At 47.4% G+C, this 18,621-nt stretch overlaps 1 protein-coding gene across 1 annotated transcript; it reads left to right on the top strand.

Annotated features, from left to right (window-relative positions):
• Positions 1 to 6,075: 6,075 nt before the first annotated feature.
• On the top strand, positions 6,076 to 8,170 carry LOC129493509 (molybdenum cofactor biosynthesis protein 1-like). Its single transcript, XM_055299762.1, is given in 6 exon segments — positions 6,076 to 6,117; positions 6,119 to 6,863; positions 6,866 to 7,105; positions 7,108 to 7,182; positions 7,248 to 7,860; positions 8,023 to 8,170. Coding segments are annotated over 6 exon segments (1,851 nt in total). The 5' UTR covers positions 6,076 to 6,087.
• The last annotated feature ends 10,451 nt before the right edge of the window (positions 8,171 to 18,621 follow it).

The following is an 18,621-nucleotide window of genomic DNA, read 5'->3' as shown; positions in this document are numbered from 1 at the left end:
TTGATCCTGTCATTATGATGTTAGCTGGTTATTTTGCTCGTTAGTTGATGCAGTTTCTTCCTAGCCTCGATGGTCTTTTCAATTTGGCATGATTTTGCAGTGGCTGGTACCGGTTGTTCCTTTCCATGTTTAGTGCTTCCTTCAGGAGTTCTTTTAGGGCAGGCCTGGTGGTGACAAAATCACTCAGCCTTTGCTTGTCTGTAAAGGATTTTATTTCTCCTTCATTTATGAAGCTTAGTTTGGCTGGGTATGAAATTCTGGGTTGAAAATTCTTTTTTTTAAGAATGTTGAATATTGGCCCCCACACTCTTCTGGCTTGTAGAATTTCTGCCGAGAGATCTGCTGTTAGTCTGATGGCCTTCCCTTTATGGGTGACCTGACCTTTCTCTCTGGCCGCTCTTAACATTTTTTCCTTCATTTCAACTTTGGTGAATCTGACAATTATGTGTCTTGGAGTTGCTCTTCTCGAGGAGTATCTTTGTGGCATTCTCTGTATTTCCTGAATCTGAATGTTGGCCTGCCTTGCTAGATTGGGGAAGTTCTCCTGGATAATATCCTGCAGAGTGTTTTCCAACTTGGTTGCATTCTCCCCGTCACTTTCAGGAACACTAATCAGACTTAGATTTGGTCTTTTCATATAGTCCCATATTTCTTGGAGGCTTTGTTTGTTTCTTTTTATTCTTTTTTCTCTAGACTTCCCTTCTCACTTCATTTCATTCATTTCGTCTTCCATTGCTGATATCCTTTCTTCCAGTTGATCGCATCGGCTCCTGAGGCTTCTGCATTCTTCACATAGTTCTCGAGCCTTGACTTTCAACTCCATCACTCCTTTAAGCACTTCTCTGTATTGGCTATTCTAGTTATACATTCGTCTAATTCTTTTTCAAAGTTTTTAACTTCTTTGCCTTTGGCTTGAATTTCCTCCTTTAGCTCAGAGTACTTTGATCGTCTGAAGGCTTCTTCTCTCAACTCGTCAAAGTCATTCTCCATCCAGCTTTGTTCCGTTGCTGGTGAGGAGCTGCGTTCCTTTGGAGGAGGAGAGGCACTCTGATTTTTAGAGTTTCTGGTTTTTCTGCTCTGTATTTTCCCCATCTTTGTGGTTTTATCTACCTTTGGTCTTTGATCATGGTGATGTACAGATGGGTTTTTGGTGTGGATGTCCTTTCTGTTTGTTAGTTTTCCTTCTAACAGACAGGACCCTCAGCTGCAGGTCTGTTGGAGTTTGCTAGAGGTCCACTCCAGACCCTGTTTGCCTGGGTGTCAGCAGTGGTGGCTGTAGAACAGCGGATTTTCATGGACCGTGAATGCTGCTGCCTGACCATTCCTCTGGACGTTTTGTCTCAGAGGAGTACCCGGCTGTGTGAGGTGTCAGTCTGCCCCTACTGGGGGATGCCTCCCAGTTAGGCTGCTCGGGGGTCAGGGACCCACTTGAGGAGGCAGTCTGCCTGTTCTGAGATCTCCAGCTGCGTGCTGGGAGAACCACTACTCTCTTCAAAGCTGTCAGACAGGGACATTTAATTCTGCAGAGGTTACTGCTGTCTTTTTGTTTGTCCATGCCCTGCCCCTAGAGGTGGAGCCTACAGAGGCAGGCAGGCCTCCTTGAGCTGTGGTGGGCTCCACCCAGTTTGAGCTTCCTGGCTGCTTTGTTTGCCTAATCAAGCCTGGGTAATGGCAGGCGCCCCTTCCCCAGCCTCACTGCCACCTTGCAGTTTAATCTCAGACTGCTGTGCTAGCAATCACCGAGACTCTGTGGGTGTAGAACCCTCCGAGCCAGATGCGGGATATAATCACCTGGTGTGCCATTTTTTAAGCCCATCGGAAAAGTGCAGTATTAGGGTGGGAGTGACCCGATTTTCCAGGTGCCGTCTGTCACCCCTTTCTTTGACTAGGAAAGGGAACTCCCTTACCCCTTGTGCTTCCCGACTGAGGCAATGCCTCGCCCTGCTTCAGCTCGCACACAGTGTGTTTCACACAATGTCCTGCACCCACTGTCTGGCACTCCCTAGTGAGATGAACCCGGTACCTCAGATGGGTTTCCATCTGAGGAAATGCAGAAATCACCTGTCTTCTGTGTCGCTTACGTTGGGAGCTATAGACTGGAGCTGTTCCTATTCGGCTATCTTAGCTCCACCCCCCACTCTATGTACATTTTACCTCACTAAAAATTTGGCCAATCAAAAGTAACAGAAAATACAACTACACTACGTGCAAAAATAATCTATGAAGAAGTGATATTATATTACCTACAAGATTGAATTATACAGCTTCTGGGTATCCAGGCAGTCATCGACAGTGCTCTGTGGAGCTCTGGGAAGCCTATCATAAAGTTATTTAAATTGCCACTGAATTCTAGAAGGAATTTCAATGTGGAGTTGCAATCAGGGTAGACGTTCAGTGTCCCAGAGGTCACAGCATGTTCCTGTTGCAGCTGCACCCAGATGTTCACAACGGTGGAGACCTTGCTTCCCAGTAACATCAAGTCTGAATGTAATTTCACTTAATGTTCTTTGGCTATAGAGCAGTCAATAATGAGAAGTATCCACTGCAAATAAAATTATTTACAGTTGTCACATGGGGCTAGCTCATCCATCACTATATCCCTACTTCACCAGTGTGTAATATACAAAATCACATTGTATCTGACAAGTGAGTCAACGAATGATTTTTCTCCTATTTACATTAGAAGCATCCAGTAAAACCATTCCCAAAAAAAATTTAACATTTAACAACTTCACCAAATATGTATTTCTTTATTTACTGAAACCTATCTAGATACATAGAATTACAGTATTAGAACTCTATTGTGTAAGCCCGGTTTCAACTGAATTAGATTCCACAGTTTTTAAAAATCTCATTGGAATTAGAGGGTGATTGGGAAAGCTTTTAGTTCCAAGAAACTTTGTCTAGTCTTAGTCCTTGTTTGTTCCTTGCTGATACCAGATAGAAGTAGGGTTATATGAATACTTTTAAAATAGCCTAAGTTGGCCAGGTATGGTGGCTCTTGCCTGTAATCCTAGCACTTTGGGAGGCCGAGGCAGGTGGATCACCCGAGGTCAGAAGTTTGAGACCAGACTGGTCAACATGGTGAAACCCGTCTCTACCAAAAATACAAAAAGTAGCCAAGTGTGATGGTGCATGCCTGTAATCCCAGCTACTCGGGAGGCTGAGGCGGGAGAATTGCTTGAACCTGGGAGGTGGAAGTTGCAGTAAGTCGAGATCATGCCACTGCACTCCAGCCTGGGTGACAGAGTAAGACTCTGCCTCAATAAACAAACAAACAAACAAACAAATAACATAAAAATAAAATAGCCTAAGTCTAACACTCCCCCCCAAAAAGAAAAAAAATAAGGCCTGGGTGGGCTGGCTCATATGTAATCCCAGCACTTTGGGAGGTTGAGGGGGCACAGGTTGCTTGAGCCTGGGAGTTTGATACCAGCCTGGCCAAGACCCCATCTCTACAAAAAATACAAGAATTAGCCAGGTGTGGTTGTGTATGCTTGTGGTCCCAGCTACTTGGGAAGCTGATGTGAAGGAATCACTTGAGCCTACGAGGTCCAGTCTGCAGTGAGCTGTGACCACGCCACTGCACTCCAGCCTGGGTGACAGAGTGAGACCCTGTCTCAAAAAATAAATAAATAAAAATGCATAAAATAAATAAAATTACAAACTCTAGGTAAAACAAAAGCTGATAAAGAAATGTAACTTAAAAACATTTCTGAGCTCTGCAGTGAACAACATTTATATTGTCATAATATAAATCCTGTTTATTAAATTTCAACTTTAAGAATCTATAGTTAGGCTGGACGCAGTGGCTCACGCCTGTAATCCCAGCAATTGGGGAGGCTGAGGCAGGCAGATCACCTGAGGATAGGAGTTCAAGACCAGCCTGGCCAACATGGTGAAACCCTGTCTCTACCAAAAATACAAAAGTTAGCCAGGCATGGGGGCGTAAGCCTGTAATCCCAGTTACTTGGGAGGCTGAGGCAGGAGATCGCTTGAATCTGGGAGGCAGAGGTTTTGGTGAGCCAATATCATGCCACTGCACTCCAGCTGGGTGACAGAGTGAGACCCTGTCTCAAAAAAAAAAAAAAAAAAAAGAAAGAAGAAAAAAAAATTCAGTAGTTAGACAACATATAGATGTAATTTTGATTATAGGACAGAAAATAAATGCTATTCACTTTGTCAATCTAAAATTAAATTTCAAATGATAGAAGTTCAAAAGTGAAAGGGAGAAGAGCTCAAAGTGCATGAGGGGCTGATATTCTCATCTCATGAAACAGGAACCAAAAGACACTACATAATTAATAGAATTAGAAGTAAAACTGTTAGCATATGGCCAAAGTCACTGGAGCAGACACACTACGTAACCAATATTTATTCCCCTTTACTTCCTTGTAACAGAACCCTAGTTTTGTGCAGGGCATCAATGTGGTGTAATCATGATATGTAATGGATCATTCAGAAACCAGTGAATCTTAACCCTGGCTGCACATTGCAACCACATAGAAGAAATTATAATTTAATTGGTCTAGGGCAAGTTTTCTCAAACTTGACACTACTGACATTTTGAACAGAATAATTCTGTGTTGTTGGGTGCTGTTCTGTGTGTTGTAGGGTGTTTTACACCATCCTGGCCTCTATCCACTTAATGGTGGGAGCACCTCACCCCCAGTTACAAAGATCAAGACTGTACACAAACATTGCCAACTTGCCCTTGGTTGAGAACCACTGACTCTAGGATAAGACCATGTTCAGAGATGTACACTTAAAAATATCCCTAGGAGATTCTAATATGTAATGAGGGTTGAGAACTATTGATATAAGCCAATTAGTCAATCCAGTTTCTTGTAGGTTTTTCCAGGTTCCCTTGCAGCTATGTGTGGTCATGTGACTTAGTTCTGGCCAGTGAGATTTAAGTGGAAGTTTGCTTTGCTGGAGGGTTTGTGAGAGGAGGTCTAAGAAAGCTTGTACTTTATTGATGAAAGGTGACAGACATAGCTCCTGTTTCCTGCCTACTCTCCTATTTTTCCTGTTTGTATGAAGCTGCGATGTTTGGAGTTGTGGCCACCATCTTGTAATCGAATGAAGACAAGCGTGAATATAAAAACTAGCCTGTTAAGGATGGCAGAGAGGAAAGATAGGGAAGGCATAAAATAAAAAATTTATTTAAATTTTTATTTTATTTTAAACTGGGTCCCTGCTGGCAGTTTTTGGCAGCTGAACCAACAATAAGCAGGACTTTTTTAGTGAATACAAATTTCTCCCTGTGTGTTTAAGCTGCTGTAGGCAGGTTTTTGTTATCTGAGTGAAAATCAATCACAATTACTACAGTTACAAATGTAATAAAAGGAAGAAGAAAAATAGATTACTGGTAGGATAGAGATGGGAAGGAGAGAGAATACTGTAAACAAGCTAAATCCTCATCTCTCATAACAGGAAGTATAAAGGGATGAATAAAAACAGTTGTATATATATATATCCAAAAGAATTGAAAACATATGTGCACACAAACACATATGAACGCTCACAGCAGCGTTATTCATAATAGCCCCAGGTGGAAACAGTGTAAATGTCCATCAACTAATGAATGGATAAATGAAATGTAGTCTATACATACAATGTAGTCTATGCATATGTTACTTTATGACTAATGGGGCACTGACACACGCTATGACTTGGATGAACCCTGAAATCATTACACTAAGTGACAGAAGCCAATCATACAAGGTTACATATTATGTGATTCCATTTGTATGAAATGTCCAGAAAAGGTAAATCTATAGAAACATAAAGTAGATGAGCCTGGCACCGTGGCTCACCCCTGTAATTTCAGCACTTTGGGAGGCCGAGGCAGGCAGAGCATTCGAGGTCAGGAGTTCGAGGCCAGACTGGCCAACATGGTGAAACACCACTTCTACTCAAAATACAAAAAATTAGCCAGGCGTGGTGGTGCATGCCTGTGATCTCAGCTACTCAGGAGGCTGAGGCAGGAGAATCACTTTTGCCCGGCCAGTGTGCTCCCGAAGCCGGCTGCGGGCCGCAGCTCTGCCGGGATCAGGCTTCACGGTGGCGCGGCCACTGTCCTGGATGCTGCGGCGGCTCCTAAGGTCCAACGCCACGGAGCTGCAGCTCAGGGGTTCCGGTGATGCCGCCCCGCCCCGGCGAGTCCCCGCAAGCTGCCTCAGAGGAGCTGTCCAGGCGGATGCAGTTCTTGCGGGAGCACGAGGTCCCCTTCTACGCCTTCCTCACAGACAGCTTCGGCCGGCAGCACAGCTACCTGCGGGTCTCCCTCCCGGAGAAGTGCAACCTCAGATGTCAGTACTGCATGCCGGAGGAAGGGGTCCCGCTGACACCCAAGGCCAACCTGCTGACCGCAGAAGAGATGCTGACCACAAAAGAGATCCTGACCCTCGCCTGGCTCTTTGTGAAGGAAGACGTCGAAAAGATCCGGCTTACGGGCAGAGAGCCGCTCATCCAGCCGGACGTGGTGGACATTGTGGCCCAGCTCCAGCGACTGGAAGGGCTGAGGACCATCGGTGTCACCACCAATGGCATCAACCTGGCCCGGCTGCTGCCCCAGCTTCAGAAGGCTGGTCTCAGCGCCATCAACATCAGCCTGGACACACTGGTGCCTGCCAAGTTTGAGTTCATTGTCCGCAGGAAAGGCTTCCACAAGGTCATGGAGTGCATCCACAATGCCATGGAGCCAGGCTACAACCCTGTGAAGGTGAACTGTGTGGTGATGCGAGGCCTTAACGAGGATGAACTCCTGGACTTTGCGGCCTTGACCAAGGGCCTCCGCCTGGACGTGCGCTTCATAGAGTACATGCCCTTTGATGGCAACAAGTGGAACTTCAAGAAGATGGTAGCTATAAGGAGATGCTAGAAACTGTCTGGCAGCAGTGGCCAGAGTTGGAGAAGCTGCCAGAGGAGGAATCCAGGACAGCCAAGGCCTTTAAAATCCCTGGCTTCCAAGGCCAGATCAGCTTCATCATGTCCATGTCTGAGCATTTCTGTGGGTCCTGCAACTGCCTGCAAATCACAGCTGACGGGAACCTCAAGGTCTGCCTCTTTGGAAACTCTGAGGTATCTCTACGGGATCACTGTGAGCTGAGGCCTCCAACCAGGAGCTGCTGAGAATCATCGGGGCTGCCGTGGGCAGGAAGAAGCGGCAGCATGCAGGCATGTTCAGTATTTCCCAGATGAAGAACCAGCTCATGATCCTCATTGGTGGGTGACCCCCATCAAGACATTTTTGATGTTCCACGATTCCCCACCAGCCAATCCAAGCATTTCCTACTGGGACCCCCTCCATGTTCAAGGTCTGAGATCCAGAATGAATTTCTCCAGCCAGATGGCCACTTTATGGAAAGGATACAGGGTCCCCCAGACCCCTCTTCTAGCCCAGCAGCAGCTAGGGTCTGGCTCCTTTCAGAGACACTACACTTCCCATGCAGACTCAGATGCCAACTCAAAGTGCCTTAGCCCAGGTTCCTGGGCTCCTGCTGCCCCCTCAGGACCCCAGCTAACCTCAGAACAACTAACTCATGTGGACTTGGAAGGACGGGAAGCTATGGTAGATGTGGGCAGGAAGCCAGACACAGAGTGGGTGGCTGTGGCTTCAGCCATGGTCCTCCTGGGGCCTGTAGCCTTCAAGCTTGTCCAGAAGAACCAGCTACAGAAAGGAGATGCCCTGATGGTGGCCCAGCTGGCTGGAGTCCGAGCAGCCAAGGTGACCAGCCAGCTGATCCCTCTGTGCCACCACGTGGCCCTGAGCCACGTCCAGGTGCAGCTGGAGCTGGACAGCACGTGCCATGCTGTGGAGATCCGGGCATTGTCCGCAGGAAAGGCTTCCACAAGGTCATGGAGTGCATCCACAAGGCCATGGAGCCAGGCTACAACCCTGTGAAGGTGAACTGTGTGGTGATGCCAGGTCTTAACGAGGCCACTTTCTATAAAGTGGCCATCTGGCTGGAGAAATTCATTCTGGATCTCAGAATGGGGGCTCGGGGCCCCCACCAGGGTGGAAATGGAGGCCCTGACCTCTGCTGCAGTGGCCGCCCTCACCCTGTATGACATGTGCAAGGCTATCAGCAGGGACATCGTGTTGGAGGAGATCAAGCTCATTAGCAAGACTGGTGGTCAGCGGGGGGACTTCCATCGGGCTTAGTTCTTGCCCTTCCCACCCAAGGCCCAGCCAGGTCTGGAGATGGGATGCAATTTAAGCTGAGGGAAAGACATCAAGTTCCTTTAATCACAGTCACTGTTTACCTTGAGCAGTAAACCTCAAGTCAACCTGCTCTACTACTAGGCCTGCTGCTAGATAATCTTTAATGACAAATGGGGCTTCCTTTCTATGGGGAGGATACCAGGAGGCCCTTAAGCCTTCCAGGACACTAAGGTCATGGGAGCCAGACTGCAACAAGCAATGCTAGATAACTGAGAAATCATTTTCTTTCTGGACTATTTCAGACAACCAGTCTCAGACAGTCCAGCCCAGAAATTTTCCTTCTCAGTTTGGGTTTTCTCTTCTACTTTCCTGGGGAGAGATTAAGGGCTCATTAAGCAGAGGAACCCACTTTGAGGACAGTAAAGCACAAGCTTGCCTGAAGAATGTATCTCCCCGGCAGCTCTGCCTCCCTAAGTCTGTGAAGCCACAGTCCTGCCCTGTCCTGACTTCATCTCTCCTTCTGCCCAAGTCTACGTCCCATCAGACTTGCAGCCTTTCAGCTTAACAGTTGCTTGGTCCTGCTGGCCCCCTTTTCTCAGGCCCCCTCCTCTGAAACAGGATGTGCACACGTGGGCCACAGCCCTAAGGACTCCTGACAGACCACGTAGCCCACACCTGGCCCTGCTCACGGCTGTTCCACCCACCCCTCTTTATTCTGGAGCATATCTGGGAAAGAAGAGTTGATGACAGATTGCCTTCACCCTCACAGCCCACAAATAAAGCTACGATGCCAACTCTGCAGATGCAATAAGTAAATAAATAAATAAATAAGTAAAGTAAGTAAGTAAATAGGTGAGTAGTTGCCTGGGGTTGAGGGAGGGGCAATGGGGAATGATTGCCTAATGGATATGGGGTTTCCTTTTGGCATGACAAAAACATCCTAAAATTAGATAGTGGTGATAGTTGCACAACTTTATGAATATACAAAACCCCACTGAATTGCACTCTTTAAAAGGATGAATTTAATGGTATGTGATTTATACCTCATTAAATAAAAATTTTTAAAAAACACAGAAACAGCTTTATAAGCTGAGTATTAGATGCATGGAAGGATCCACCAAAAGGCAAAGTTGAAAGAGACTCCTTCTTAGGAGCAGGAAGAGGACTTGGGAGGGCAATTGTTTTTCATTATTAGTCCTTCTGGATCCTTTGAGACATATATATATTTTAAATGTATCTGTATTACTTTGGTAAAATTTTTAAAGAAAATTTAAAGGAAAAAAGTGACATAAGAATCTTTCTTTCTTTGTAGCCTTGGATAAGCTAGCAACTCGTGTAAGCAAGAACTTTTCTCTCTTATTTCCAGGCAAGCTGCCAAATTAAATCCCTTTCTTTTCCTGCTGGCGTCTGCCAACGTGGTGTCAGAGACGGAAAACTAGCTTCTAAGTAAATAGGAAAAAAGAAAAATAAAAAGCATATTCTTAACTAAAATCACACATTTATAATTCTTCAGGCTCATGACTAACACAATGTTTTTCATAATCCTGAAAAAGTGAGGAGCATGTCATAACTCACAAATAACCTCTAAAACCATTTAAGAGCTTCTCAGCAAGAGAAAGGAGAGTGTTAAACAGCAATAACCTGTCACATCAATCCAGATCTAAATTCCAAACCAGTAGGACAATTGTACACAGCCATGTGTACATGAACTCTGCAGATATCAAAATAGAAGTTTATGCTTTCAACTGAGCAATCCATTTTCCTGGGGAGAACACTTTCTTCCTGCAAATGAGTGTGAAAGGCCTCAAATCCAAGATTTCTGAGCAACTGCTCCGGAAGAATCTAGTTTCAACTCCTACAAAATGCAACTACAACTTAAAAACATAATGTAGACATATTTTCTTTTCTTTCTCTTTTTTTGAGACGGAGTCTTGCTCTGTCACCCAGGCTGGAGTACAGCGACGTGATCTCGGCTCACTGCAACCTCTGCCTCCCAGGTTCAAGTGATTCTCCTGCCTCAGTCTCCCAAGTAGCTAGGATTACAGGCGCCTGCCACCACGCCCAGCTAATTTCTGTATTTTTAGTACAGACGGGGTTTCACCATGTTGGTCAGGCTAGTCTCGAACTCCTGACCTCGTGATCCACCCACCTTGGCCTCCCAAAGTGCTGGGATTACAAGCGTGAGCCACTGCGCCCGGCCCTTCCTTCCTTCCTTCCTTCCTTTCTCTTTCTTTCTTTCTCTTTCTTTCTTTCTTTCTTTCTTTCTTTCTTTCTTTCTTTCTTCTTTCTTTCTTTCTTTCTTTCTTTCTTTCTTTCTCTTTCTTTCTTTTCTTTCTTTCTTCTCAATTTTCTTTTCTTTCTCTCTTTCTTTCGTTCTCTCCTCTCTTCTTCTCCTTCTTCTTCTTTTCTCTTTTTTTTTTTTCTGACAAGGTCTCACTCTGTCACCCAGGCCGGAGTGTAGTGGTACGATCTCGGCTCACTTTCAACTCTGCCTCCCAGGCTCCAGTGATCCTCCCAGGTAGCTGGGACTACAGGTGTGTGCCACAACACCCGACTAATTTTTTTATTTTTATTTTTGTAGAGGCAGGGATTTCCTCATGTTGCTCAGGCTGGTCTCGAACTCCTGAGCTCAAGCAATCCACCCACCCCAGCCTCCCCAAGTTCTGGGGTTACAGGTGTGATCCACTGCACCCGGTCTCGGACACATTTTCATTAGGTGCCTTCTGATGTCAGCAGCTGGTTGAAGGTTTAATGGCTTAGCGTGGGCACAGAGTAGGGTGGGAACTTGTGTGTCTCATCCCTGCCCCACCCCGCTTGGGTTCCCCCGCAGTTTCAACCAGGTTCATGAGCAGAACCTAAAACAAATGGGTTTAGAAGTAACTTTAGCCTCTTTGGCTACTTCTGGTGCTCACCGAATCCAGAAAAAATGGTCTTTTTTAATGTCCTGTTATTTTGCACAAACGATTTCCTGCTTAGAGTGAGGAGCAAAACCTCTGGCTTTTAACCCTGCCAAAGACCTACTTGAAGTCAATCTGCGCATTTTTAATTTTTCAGGCTCAGCAAGGTCTTGTCTCATTCTATCTGCATTTTATAACAATCCCACATTTTCTCTCTACTTTCCTCAAGCATTCTAACCCTTCGGTGCCCTCGCTGCCCGCCACCCACTCAAGGGAACTTCACATACTCAAGAGCTACAGGGGCTGGACAGAAGAACCTGGCAGCTGTCCAAAGCCTTCAGTGCCTAACTTCCCACAAAGTACAAGAAGGACAAGGTTCTTCCCTGCGGTCTCCTCTTGCCAATCCTCACTGGGTTCTTAGTTCCTGCCTCAGTGTTATTTTCTCCGAGCAACATAGCAAGTGAGGCCCGATGGGTCTGGAAGACTTACACGGCCCAAAGGGACAATGATGGCAGGCTTCAGAGCTGTGGCTGAGTCTGGAGGATTTCAGCATGGATTTCACATACCATCCTCATCATGAGGAAGGAAGCAGCCCCCATCTGGGAGCTGGGAGGTGGGTTGGTTGCCAACAACACCAGGTTCACCTACTGAGGGTTCACATGTGTGAAAAAGTTTCTCCTTCCCACTAACTAGATCCAGTTTGGCCTGGTTTGAGTCATGTGTTCATCCCTGGGCCAATCACTATTGCCTGATGGAAGGATTCTGATAGGCCACATCCAAGTCACATGATCATGTTGAGTCATGTCCTCATCTCTGGACCAATCACTGTGACCTGGTGGGCAGATTCTAATAAGCCAGGTGCAAGTCACATGATCACCTGCCGGATTGTGGGGGTGAGAAGTCAGGATTGTAGTTAGCAAAAGAAGGGGAGTGAATCTCAGAGAAACAAGAACAGTGGCTTTCTCTACATATATCTACTCAAAAACAGCAATAGCAAACAAAAAATTGGAAGGATGAAGACAAATACTAGGAACATAAAAGTCTCTCCTATTCTCTAGATAGATGCGTCCTTAGGATCAACCTCTACATACCATTTTGTAACTGTTATTTTTACTTATTTGTTGAGGACTTAGTATATACAGTGCTCTAATAAAGCTCAGCACAGAGGATGCACAGAAAGGCTGGGAAAAAAGGTAAGTGCAGCTGGGAGCAGTGGCTCACACCTATAATCTCAGCACTTTAGGAGGGTGAGGCAGGAGGATCGCTTGAGTCCATGAGTTCAAGGCCGGCCTGGGCAACATAAGAAGATGTCTGTCTCTACAAAACTAAAATAAAATAAATTAGCCAGTGTGGTGGCGCATGACTATAGCTCCAGCTACTCAGGAAACTGAGGTGGGAGGATTGCTTGAGCCCAGGAGTTCCACGCTGCAGTGAGCTATGATCGTGACAGAGTGAGACTGTGAGTCTTTAAAAAAAAAAAAAAGTAAATACATTTTTTAAGTTTTTAATATAAATGACCAAACTGTCCCCAGAGGGATTTCATCTTTGTACACCCACTCACTGTGCCTAGACTTCCCTACCCACCAGCCTCAGCATAGCACAGCCATGGAACCATCCTCCCACAGAAGACAATGCTCAGAGGTCTCTTTCCGGAAAGGCCTTTTCAGGAGGCCTCAACCTCCAATTCGAGTCTCTGAGGCTTAAAAACTGAAAAGGCTGGAAAATGTCCATCTTACACCCTTTCACCTCCTTATTGGAGACCCTATGCCCCCTCTGATGTCCTTCTCTCCTGTTCCCCTTCAAGTGCTGGCCAGAGATAGCGTAAGGCAAGAACTGTTCAGGACCATTTACGGTTTTTAATATCAGAGCTTGGGAAGACTTACTGGTGGAATTTCAGGCATCAGGACCCGCAGTGGAGGAAATCCTATAATTTGATGTCAGGCTGACTTGGGTTTCATCCCCAGCCTTACCACTTATTAAGTGTGTGGCTTTGGGCAAAATACTGAATGGGTCCTCCAGTTATTTTAAGGATAAACTTGAAAGTACTACTATATTTTAAATACCCATCAAGGGATCTGGTTTAAAGTGAGCACCTGGTAAATGTAATGTTGCACTGTGACTTGCTTTGCTGTTTGACCTTTGCCAAATCCCCGTGTCTCTGGACAATGAAGTTTGAATGAGATGTTCTGCCTGTTCTGTGAGCCTGGGATTTCGAGGTGCAGGACGTGTTGGAAGTCCAGTGCAGAGAATGGCATGGTGTGTATGCATGCATGCACCTGTATGCCTGTGTTTGTGTGGAAGCATGAGTGTACGTGTGTCCCTTGGCACTAGGAGAAGATGTTACCCTTGGAACCCCAAACCCCATGGAGGCAGAGAACCTTCCAGCTCCCTGCCACCATGTCAGGGTGGCAATCACTTGAATGTTTTGGAAAACCTGAGAGGCTGGCAGGGAGATGGATCTGCAGGAGACCAAAGTTGGGTTGCCAGGGAGTCACCTCTACTCCTTCCCCAGGATGCCTGAAAGAAATAAGGGAGCTAGGTGGGTTTGGCCTGGCTCCTCCGCAACTCTGTATTTGTGCACAGCGGGCTCAGCTCTTCCTGCAGTGTGCTGGCTGGTGGCCAGGCTTCATTTTCAATGTTCACAGCTAAATTGGATCCAGATGTTGCTGAGGAATCTGATATTAAACAAATGCATTCCCTGGGCAGCCGGTCCTTTCTACTGTGGAAGGGCAGGAAGCCTCGGACCCCCGAGCCCCGGCAGAGCTGTTGGAGGGGCCCAGGCTGATGGGATCTCAGGTTGCTTCTTCTGTGGGGCAGTACGGTGTTCCCTAGCTGGCATAACTTATGGCCAGGTTATCATGTTCATGCAATATCTGGTCAAATGATGGGCTGGGCCTCTTTCAAAATACATGAATCCCACCTCTCCATCTTGGGAGCTGCCTCCAGACCAGCTTGATTTCTTGTGCGCTTTCCTTAACTTGAGCTTGTCCTTTCATCAAGCTTGGAAGGGTCCAGCTGCATGGAGCCGGTGGTGGGACATGTCAAGGGAGTCCAGGAGCTGAGCATGGATGCTCCATCGCCCTCCTATGTTTTGAAATCTACTGAATGTCACAGATAATCTTCCCTCTCTTCCTTCCAGGGGTACTGTGTGCCAGGCATTCAAAGACAGCACTCCAGAGATCTTCATAGCAGCCCTCAAAGTAAGTTTTAGCCTCTGCTCAGAGTAACTGTTAAATAACTCCATGGAGGTTACAACAGCAGAGGCTGGTGGAGCCACAATTGAAGTTCAGGTCTGGCTGACACTGGGAGAGTGTTTTTTCCCTCTTCCATGGTGTATTCATCAAGCACTGGGCCTGACGCCAGGGGACACAGATAAACCAGAACCCCTGCCCTGCGGAAGCTGGTGGGGCAGGGAGGAGCCAATAACAACTGAGACAGACCCGAGCAAAAGGTGGGCTGAAGCAGGGCTGGAAATGACTTCAGTGGAGCACAGGGGAGGGAGAGACACAGCTGCAGAGAGGTGCTGATTGAGTCAGGGAGAGGCTCTTACGGAGAAGGACAACCCTCGGGGATGGTGGCTCTCTAAAGGAGCAGGACATGGCGACTAAATGCAATGTGGATCCCAGGTTGGCTCTTGGATTAAAAATAATAATAATAATAATAATAATAAGCTATAGGCTGGGCGCAGTGGCTCACACCTGTAATCCCAGCAGTTTGGGAGGCCAAGATGGGCAGATTGTTGAGCTCAGGAGTTCGAGACCAGACTGGGCAACATGGTGAAACTCTGTCTCTACCCGCAATACAAAAACTTAGCCGGGGGTGGTGGTGCACATCTGTGGTCCCAGCTACTTGGGAGGCTGAGGGGGGGATCGCCTGAGCTCAGTGGGTGGAGGTTGCAGTGAGCTGAGATGGCACTACAGTACTCCAGTCTGGACGACAAGAGTGAGGCTGTCTCAAAAAAAGAAAAAAAAGTTACAAAAGGCATTACTAAGGTGATTGATACAATTTAAATCTGTAGTCTATTTTAGATAAAATAGAGTGTCAATATAAAATATCCTTAACTATATTTAAATTGTGGTTAAAATTCAAAATTAAAATACAAAAATACTAAAAATACAAAAAGTAGCTAAGCATGGTGGTGCATGTCTGTAGTCCCAGCTACTTTGGAGGCTGAGGCATGAGAATGCTTGAACCCGGGAGGCGGGGATTGCAGTGAGCCGGGGATTGCAGTGAGCCGAGATCGTGCCACTGCAGTCCAGCCTGGGGAACAGAGTGAGACCCTGTCTCAAAACAACAACAACAAAAGCCTATACTTTGAGATACAGCAAAGTGGTAACATGTTAACAACTGATGGCCTTAGATGAAAGATATAAGGGTATTCATTGTACTATTTTTGCAACTTTTTGTAGGCTTGAAGTTTTACAAAGTAAAATGTAAAAGAAAAGAAAAAAGAAATAGGAGCAGAAAGAGAAGTCAGTAAAGGAGAAGAGAAGCAGGAGAGAGCAGAAGGGCAGGGTCCTGGCAGCCCAGAGAGGGTGGGTGAGTCCAGGAAGGCAGCACAGGCTGTGGAAGGCAGGGGTGGAGAGATGGGGTGCAGAACAGTGGGAAGGCCGCAGCCAGCCTTGGAGTGCAGGAGAGCACAGGGAAGGTAGGAGGAGGAGGGAGCCATTGTTTAAAGATTTCTCTAGTGATGCGATGGAGAATGTCGCACAGGCTAGGGGGCACAGCAGGGGTGAGCAAAGGCCTCCTTAGGATGGGAGCATCCTGAGCCCTTTTCTAGGAAGAACAGAAAGGGTGGACAGAGAGAGAGTTGATAAAGAATTAAGGACACTGGGTGCGGTGGCTCACGCCTGTAATCCCAGCACTTTGGGAGGCCAAGGCAGGTGGATCAAGAAATCAGGAGTTTGAGACCAGCCTGGCCAACACGATGAAACCCTGTCTCTACTAAAAATACAAAAATTAGCCAAGCGTGGTGGTACATGCCTGTAATGCCAGCTACTTGGGAGGCTGAAGCAGGAGAATCGCTTGAACCCGGCAGGTGGAGGTTGCAGTGAGCTGAGACTGCACCACTGCACTCCAGCCTGGGTGACAGAACAAGAATCCATCTCAAAAAAAAAAAATTAAGAGAGCCCGTGTCTTATGTCCCTATTTTCTTAGCTCTTGACCCACCGTGGCATCATCCACCTGGCTTTCTCCTTCATGGCAATGTGAGCCCTGTGAAGGCAGTAATTCTTCACTCCTCTTCTTTATCTTCATGGCTTTGTCCCCAGCACATGGCGGGGCTCTGTAAGTATTTTTGAACGAATGAGTGACAAGGTGTGTCTTAGTTTTCTGGGGCGGCTGTAGCAGAGGACCATGGACTGGGGCGGCTTCAACAACAGGAATGTGTTGTCTCACAGCTTTGGAGCCTGAGAGGCTGGAGTCAAAGTGTAGGTGCTGGCCCCTTCTGAGGTCTGTGAGGGGAGGTTCTTTTCCAGGCCGTCTCTTTGGCTGATAGACAGCCCCCTTCTCCCTGTGCCTTTTTGTTTTTGAGACAGGGTCTCGTTCTGTCACCAGGCTGGAGTGCGGTGGCACGATCATAGCTCACTGCAGCCTGGACCTCCTGGACTCAAGTGATCCTCCCACCTCAGCCTCCCAAGTAGCTGGGACTACAGGTGTGCCCCACCATGCCTGGCTCATTTTTAATTTATTTTCATTTTTATTTTTTGAGATGGATTCTCACGCTTGTCATCCAGGCTGGAGTGCAGTGGTGCAATCTCAGCTCACTGCAACCCCTGCCTCCTGGGTTCAAGTGATTCTCCTGCCTCAGCCTCCCAAGTAGCTAGGACTACAGGCACATACCACCATGGCTGGCTAATTTTTTTGTATTTCTAGTAGAGATGGGGTTTCACCATGTTGGCCGGGCTGGTGTTGAACTCCTGACCTCAGGTTATCCACCCACCTCAGCCTCCCAAAGTGCTGGGACTACAGGTATGAGCCACTGAGCCCGGCCTTAAAATTTTTCCCAAGATAGGGGTTGTGCTGTGTTGCCCAGGCTGGTCTTAAACTCCTGGCCTCAAGCGAGTCTCCCATCTCAGCCTCCCAAAGTGCTGAGATTACAGGCGTGAGCCACTGTGCCTGTCTGTTCTCCCTGTGTCTTTACAATGTCTTCCTCTGTGAATGTCTGTCTCTGTGTCCACATTTCTCAGTTTTCTAAAGACACCAATCATATTGGATTAGCACACTACTGCACTCGTCTTAATTAATTACATCTGCAATGATGCTATTTCCAAATAAGGTCACATTTTTTAAGTACTCAGGGTTAGGACTTCAACACAAGAATTTTTGAGGGACACAATTCAACCGATAATGGGGGAAGTGGGGGTAGGGGTGCATCTGGGGTTGGAGGGGAGGGATGAAGTCTGGAATTGGTCTAGGCCGGATGCCAGGGGCAGGCTGACCATGACACTAAGGCTGGAGACTGGGATGGGGTTGAGGGCACCCAGCTGAGTGTTAAAAAAGAAATAAAAAAGGTCCTCCTGCTCTGTGTGGCCCCAGGGGAGCTGGACTAAAGCCAAAGGGAGGATGTTTTGGTTCCATTGAAGGGAAGCCTGTATGTTAAGAGGAACGCCAGTCGAAGCACAGAAAGAAGGAAGGTGCTCTGAGGGTGGGAGGTGAGTGTCCCTGCAGGCTTGGGGCTGAGAACACAGCTGGGCCTGAAGCTCCCAGGTCGTCCAGTGACCCGTGAGGTGCGATCTGGTGTCTGTCCTCCTGCTGAGGCCTGGCTGGGAGCACTGGCCACACATGGGCAGTCAGGAGGAAGCTGAGGAACTCAAGGGCTGGAGAAGGCTCTGCCCCCACGCTCTTCCCTGTGGACTGCCACCTGGCCAGGCCAGTTACAAAGTGTCCCTCAGGGCCCCCAAAGATACTCCCCAAGTTGGCTCTGGGCAGATCAGGATACCCGGACTTTGTGGATCAGGTTCTATCAGTAATGTTGGGCCACTCTGTTCCTGGTTTTCCAAAGTGGTTCTTTTCCCAGTTTTACAAAGTGGTTCTAACAATTTACCCTGCTGCCATCAGTGAATGGCAGAGAGTTCCAGGGAGTTCCAGTTGCTCCACATCCTTTTCAACATTTGATATTTTCTGTCTCATTTATTTTAGCCTTTTTGTTGGGGATAGCTGTGGTTTTAAACAGCTAAACCACACTTTTGTTGGTGCTACTGAGAGGTGACAGCGTGCTGGCAGTCCTCACAGCCCTCGCTTGCTCTTGGCGCTTCCTCTGCTTGGGCTCCCACTTTGGCGGCACTTGAGGAGCCCTTCAGCCTGCCGCTGCACTGTGGGAGCCCCTTTCTGGGTTGGCCAAGGCCGGAGCTGGCTCCCTCAGCTTGCAGGGAAGTGTGGAGGGTGAGGCACGAGCGGGAACCGGGGCTGCGCACGGCGTTTGCTGGCCAGCTGGAGTTCTGGGTGGGCATGGGCTTGGCGGGCCCCACACTCAGAGCGGCTGGCTGGCCCTGCCAGCCCCGGGCAATGAGGGGCTTAGCACCTGGGCCAGCAGCTGCGGAGGGTGTACTGGGT

Source organism: Symphalangus syndactylus, chromosome 11 (assembly GCF_028878055.3).
Source record: "Symphalangus syndactylus isolate Jambi chromosome 11, NHGRI_mSymSyn1-v2.1_pri, whole genome shotgun sequence".
NCBI lineage: Eukaryota > Metazoa > Chordata > Mammalia > Primates > Hylobatidae > Symphalangus > Symphalangus syndactylus.
This window is presented reverse-complemented; position numbering and strand designations above follow the sequence as displayed.